General features: G+C 41.9%; 2 protein-coding genes across 2 annotated transcripts in view; one reads left to right on the top strand and one right to left on the bottom strand.

Annotated features, from left to right (window-relative positions):
- Window positions 1–4,597, bottom strand: part of LOC101853340 (CDC42 small effector protein 2) — an 8,007-nt gene extending 3,410 nt beyond the window's left edge. The window contains exons 1-3 of the mRNA XM_013086176.2: window positions 4,490–4,597; window positions 2,735–2,815; window positions 615–897 (exon numbers count right to left, since the gene is read on the bottom strand). Of these exons, the coding sequence (XP_012941630.1) occupies window positions 615–668 (54 nt within the window). The 5' untranslated portion in view covers window positions 669–897; window positions 2,735–2,815; window positions 4,490–4,597. The remainder of the gene's footprint in view (window positions 1–614; window positions 898–2,734; window positions 2,816–4,489) is intronic.
- A 237-nt stretch (window positions 4,598–4,834) lies between these two features.
- Window positions 4,835–6,471, top strand: part of LOC101853718 — a gene marked incomplete at its 3' end in the record, with an annotated part of 8,961 nt that continues 7,324 nt past the window's right edge. The window contains 1 exon segment of the mRNA XM_013086171.2: window positions 4,835–5,189.

The raw sequence follows: 6,471 nt of genomic DNA on the forward strand, positions 1-6,471 counted from the left end.
ATATATGAATGTGCGTGTGTGTCTGTGTATGTGAATGCATATGTGTGTGCGTGTATGTGTGTATGAGAGAAAGAAAGACAAAGAGGGAGATAGAAAGGGAGAGATAGAGAGAAAGATTTAGAGAGAGAAAGAGAGAGAGAGAGAGAGAGAGAGAGAGAGATTTAGATTTAGAGAGAGATTTAGATTTAGAGAGAGAGAGACAGAGAGAGAGAGAGAGAGAGAGAGAGAGAGAGACTTCGAGAGAGAGACTTAGAGAGAGAGAAAGAGAGAGAGTGTTTGTTCACGAGTGAGTGGCCATAAAAGTATTTCCCATGTGCGAGCAAAGTTCCCTTTGTGGGGATCAATAGAACCTCCTCTTATCTACACGTACCGGCTACACTACAAACACACGTCTTTTTTTTTCTCTTTGATGTTTTAGTTTTAGTAAGAGTTTTACCGCACTTGCAATACAATAAGGTCATATAAGTGCCGAAAAATAGATTATGTGTTACAAGAGAATAAAATATACGAAAAAGAAGCAGGAGAGATAAGGACGACAGATGTTTGATAGGAAAGAAGGAACAAACCACACCAGAGCACCCGCCAACCACCCACGTCGACAGGTCTACACATACCGGCTGCGGCTGGCCACCTATGCAGCACGGAAAGCACAGCAGGGACTCGGCCATCCTCAGCAGCGACTTCCTCCTCTGACCTTGAGAGCTGGCCCCCTCCGAGGTCGCGAGTCCCCGTGGCGTCGGCTCGCTGGAACTCAGGGTGACGCCCTGGCACCGCCGGAATGTCCAGCCGCTGACCTCAGGAAAACGCCCGGCCCCTCCTCCGCGACAGCTCTTGTCTTGAAGGTCGCAGACAAGGTCGCCTTAGGCTGCGAAGTCGTCTCAGCAGTGTTTCTTCGACCTGTCAAGGGGGGGGGGGAAGAAGATTAGAAGGGATTCCAAATGCACGGCTGTCGACTTTTCAAAAACAAGGAACAAAGACTGCCCACACAGCGTGTCAAGACGGCGGGCACTAGCCAGGTAACCTCCCTCCAAATCCGCCACATATGCATTTTTCTACTTTCAATAAATTCAAGCTATTCAAAGCAGACCTGCACCAATGATGACAGAAATGATAAGGGACACGACTTCCATTGACTTTAAAGGATCACCATCTCATTATTAGAGTCAATCCGGTCTTGAAAGTTCATAATTTTTCTACAGCATCAGCAACTCAAAAACGTATAGATACACATCTAATCTTTTAAACGTATTGATTGGCAGCTGCGCCATTAGTCAAAAACGTGATCAGTTCACAGTTCAGATCAGGACAAAGGGGGGTTCTTGTGGTCTAGAGGTACGGTGTTTGCCTCTCATTCAATAGGTCCCAGGTTTGAAACCTGACCGAAATAAAAAATTTTCTTCTTTTACTCCTTTTCTTGCTCTCCTGTCACTTTCGGTCATCTGCTTTCATCTCTACTTTCTGAGCCTCCCCCAAGACTCTTTCTTCTACTTTTCCTGGCTCCTTTTCACTGCTGTCTTTCAGCCACACCCATGATTTTAGGACAGGTAAGATCAAAGTCCTAGCCTTCCCAGATAAAGGCAAACAAATCTTGGAGGTCCTGTGTGCAAGTTGTGTTCACGTTAAACATTCCTTGGGGTTTCTAAAATTCGATAAGAGTTAGCTTCGGCCACTATCCGGGCAAAATTCCAAATTATTTCCCATCAAATCGAAAATAAATGGTAAAATATTTTAAAGTTTTAGTATACGTTTTACGGCGCTCGCAACTGTATAATGTCATATGAGCGCCAGAAGATTAGAGGAAATTTAAGCACTTTTATTCTTTTTTAAGAGAAACTTGCTTCACCAAGCTTCTGGTGCTTCATAACAACCAGCAACAATGCTTTCAAAGAACTCATTTTTACTGTAATTTACAGTGGATGATGAAAAGCAATAACAGCAAGACAGCTCCTACTTTATCTGAATGTGTCTCCATGAAGTGACTCGCAACACATGTACATAAAAATAAAACCTATCTTTTTTTTCCTTCTTTTTTTTTTTAAATAGTAGAGGGTTTTACGGCGCTCGCAACTGCATTTATAAGGTCATATGAGCGCTAAGGGGTGGGTGTCAACAGAGAAGTCTTTACAGGGAATCAGACTTAGACTGCTCACCTCTCTAGCTTCAACAGCACAAAAGGTCTGCTTCGACTATCAAGGCACCCCAAAATAGCAGGTCACAAGGGAGAGACAAACATACAAAAGAAGTAGAGGAAAATGACAATAGTAAGGATCAGGAAAGAAAAAGGAGCAGTTCCCGGTTGTAGATCAGGCAGTTATGAGCATGACATGAACCAGCCCATTTACAATTCTACTTAGTACTATGCTTGAACGAGATAAGTCCCCCCTTTGGGAATGGCCTAAAGACACTACAGTCAGTGGCACTGCCCCGGGTTTTTTTGGGTTTTTTTCTTCGTAAGAGTTTTATGGCACTTGCAACTATAAGGTCATATAAGTGCCGAAGATTAGAATTAGAGGTGTTACAAGGGAGTAACAAACACAAAAAAGAAGGAGGAAAGATAAATACGATAGATGTTTGATAGGAAAGAAGGAGCAAACCACACCAGAGCACCCGCCAACCACCAACAAAACCTGTCTGAAGAAGGCTATTCGTATTTCAGAGTACGAACAAACAACTGTTCAAAGGTACGATGTCCTAATTCTGTCCTTAAAATGTAAAACAAACTGTCAAATCTGACCTAAAACTGTGGTCAAGCTCAGGGACAAGAGTGTTCACCAAAGCCAAAGGACAGCATGCTTCATAGACCAGGGGGAGAAAGCTGGTGAAATAAGGAGAAAAAAGAAATCAGTGAAGGACTTCTGTAACGCAATAAACACAATAAAAAGTATTAAAAAAGAGACCTAATAGAACCCTAACCCAAACCCTACCCCAAAGAATAGAAGCCTCTACCATACCCCTCTGGGCACTTTTTCGGTAGTTCCCACCCCGCATTTGTTATTCGCCGGTTTTGGCCCCAAGAGAAAGGGGTTTCCAGGGGGGCTTTCCCCCTTGACCTAAGAAAAATATGGTGGGGGGACATTTTACCTTATTTAATGTTTTGCAGTGGTTAGCTTTGATCTTAGCTCGCCATGGACCAAATGTATAGAGATCTAGGATGTAGATCTAGGCTCAAATAAGGGGGGTGGGAACTACAGAAAAAGCGCTCCCCTCTGTTCTACTCTGTCTCATAGTGGTCGCTCGTTACGGAAGTCCTCCCAATATCAGTATCAACATTGATTGATATCCCTAGCCTAGAGTCTAGATAGAGTTCTAGCTTGACATTTTAAATCTTTAAAATCCAAAAGATTTTGAAGTATCACTGATTAAAGGGTAACATAAAAGTTTGAAAAGTCAATAGATATTCAAATTTACGGTGTCTTGTAGCTCCGTTTTTTAAAGTCCATGATCTATTTGTTTACATCCCCATCCAGAGAAGAAATCCAGAAGTCTTGATGACCAAATAGGCTATCAACAAAGAACAGGGATGCAAACTGCAAAACATCAAATTATGGTAAAATTCACCCCCCCCCCCTCCATATTTTTATTAGGTTGGGGGGGGGGGGGGGGGGGGGGGGCGGGGGAACCCCTATTCATGACTTTAACTTTAACGAACGAAACTACAAAATCGCCAAATTTACACTTTCCTAAATCAGTGTAGATCATCTAGATCTAGTGTAATAAAATAATATAAAGAACCTTCTCTGCAATTTGTTATGGTTGTGATGAGAACATCATACACAGACTCAGCAGACACATCAGTATTAGAAATGATCTAGAATCTAGACTAGATATAGACAGACCAAGATCTAGATCTAGATCTAGATCTAGTCTAGTATTGGGCGTTGGCAGTTGAATTCAACAAGTTGAAATAAAAAAAATAAACAGGCACCATCAGAAAACACTCCTTGCCTTGCCTTACTTAACACTGACAGAACTTACCACTAACAAAGAACCGTTTATTTATACCCCGACACACCCATTTGTGTGGTCATCGAGTCATCACTGGCAACAAAAATAGAAACGGCAGATGAATGACAACAAGAACGATGTCGATTGACTTCTTGAGAAAGAGTCTGATGCGCATGAGGTTTGCGGTTTGATTGCGAAAACGATTAATTTTCTAAACTAAACTTGACAACTCAATAAAAAATACACAAACACAAAAAACAAGCAGGAACAAACAAACCGCAGCCACACTCTCATTATAGGCTACAGAGGAAATGGTTCACCACAAAAACATGTTTTAAAAATTTTAGTGAATAAAGAATCAAAAGTTTTGTACGAAATTACATGCATTCCGAAATCTAATGCACTCATCTTGATGGAGCCCCGGCACTTTCCCCCTAACAACCCTATTCAGTAACAGGGGCAATACTTAAGAACATTACATAGCTTAACAATCTATAAAGTAGCACAGCTGTCTTATCACCAAAATAAAAACAGAATAGTTTACCATGTAGTCCGAAAGTTGGAAACTTCCTTCTAACTTAGTCCCTCCAACAACCCGGAAATGCAACGTCCTTGAACTTTACAATCTCGAAATATCCCACGAGGCTTCAAACTTCAATGGATGTTTTTAAACTTTGCAAACTAAAGATCAACTAAGGTCTAAGGGAGATAAAGACCTTGGGTATCTCAGGGGGGGGGGAAGAAGGCGAAGGAGTCTATGGTAGCCCAAAAACAAATTGCTTAAAGCACTTTAAAAGTTGAACGACAGGGAAAGACAAAGATAACACAGATCTATTTTTTTACAGTTCTTTTTACAGGATCCGAGCAAGGAAATAAGTGGCGAATTATGATCGCATTGATCGCCCTTGTCTGGTAATGGGTGATGGTAAAGGGAGATCACTCCAAAGTCAACTGAAATGATAAAATGTTTACTTTCCGTTTAGAGGTACACGTAGTTTTGTACTTTCGCTTTGAAGCCGCTCTGCCACTCGGGGCCCCAGCTGTGCCAGAGATCGATGGAAATTTGATGGAAACCAATGTTTGGTTGAATTTAAGGTGACGTGGCGATAACAAACGAAGCCTGAGTTCTTTTTTTCTCTACCGCGTTCCGTCCCTGGCTTCAGACACTTTTGTAAGAACCCAGAAGAGAGAAGAGTGCCTGAAGCCTGAGCCGGAGTCAACTGACTGAGTATCAGGTCAGAGAGGTAAGTAACTTAAGTTTGTAATTTGTCAGAAAGGTCGCTGGAGCTGTGAGTACTGTGAGGTCAAGGAGGAAGGTTTTCAGACAGATCTAGGTAAATGTCGCTAATAGTTAGACTTCTAATCTAGATTCTAGATCTAGATTCTAATGTCTAATTGTGCTTTTAAATTCCTTTGTTGAGTTCCGATCCGATGTCAGGCAAGGCTGCAGTTACGGTATAAGATCTATAGATCTAGATTTCTAGATCTAAATCTAGGCCTATAATCCTATCCTGTATACTGTAATATTAGGCCTAGGCCTAGAATTTAGGTTAGTTAGTGGCCTTTCAAGAATTGACTTTACTAGACTAGAAGTATTCAAAATGTGAAGAATACAACCCCTGGGGTACAAAATGACCCGCTACTTTTTCGGTAGAATAATTTGATGTTTTGCAGTTGTTAGAGCGAGCTTTGATTAGCTTGCCACGGATCAAACGTATAAATTTAGATGTAGATCAAGGCTCAAATAAGATGGGTGGGAACTACCGAAAGACTGCCAATGACCCCAGGCGTACGGATAGGGTTCAATAGTCAGTTATTATAATTAACCCTTCGAGCCCCTTAAGCGCGTGTATTTTCAGCAGCACCTGTAGTACCTCCCACCATCCCAAAAGCATAATATATTCTCAGTTTCAGGGGGTACCGAATTAGTGCATTTTTTCCAAGTTAGTGAACCAAATTAGATATAAAATAATTTTATAATATTTATTCATTTACCTTGCCTTATAATTACAAAGATACTACGTCACTTTTTTGAATGCATGCCTCTTTTTCCAGTATACTGCTGTTTTGGCTGGGAGTGGGGTTGGGGAGTGCACAAAAATGGCTGGGGCTGGAAGGGTAATTATTATAGTCTATGTTAGACTGGAGTTTAAGTTTTGTTTGGGAAAAGTAGCCGAAGCCTATTTACACTCGATCATAAATAGGCCTACTAATTTTTTAGGAGGATTTCCGTAACGAGCGACTACCCAAACAAATGCAATGAAGAAGAGACCTAACCCTGACCCAACCCCTAACCCTGACCCAACCCCTAACCCTAACCCTGACCCAACCCCTAACCCTGACCCAACCCCTAACCCTGACCCAACCCCTACCCTACCCCTACCCCCGCCACAAACCCTACCCCTAACCCTCTATTCTACTTTGTTTCATACACTGGTGGTTCGTTACGGAATTCCTCCCATTTTTTGTATTGCACATGACATTATAAAAGGTTACATGATTCGGACACCCCTTCCTCCCCCCCCC

The sequence above is a fragment of the Aplysia californica genome, unplaced genomic scaffold (assembly GCF_000002075.1).
Source record: "Aplysia californica isolate F4 #8 unplaced genomic scaffold, AplCal3.0 scaffold00441, whole genome shotgun sequence".
Lineage (NCBI taxonomy): Eukaryota > Metazoa > Mollusca > Gastropoda > Aplysiida > Aplysiidae > Aplysia > Aplysia californica.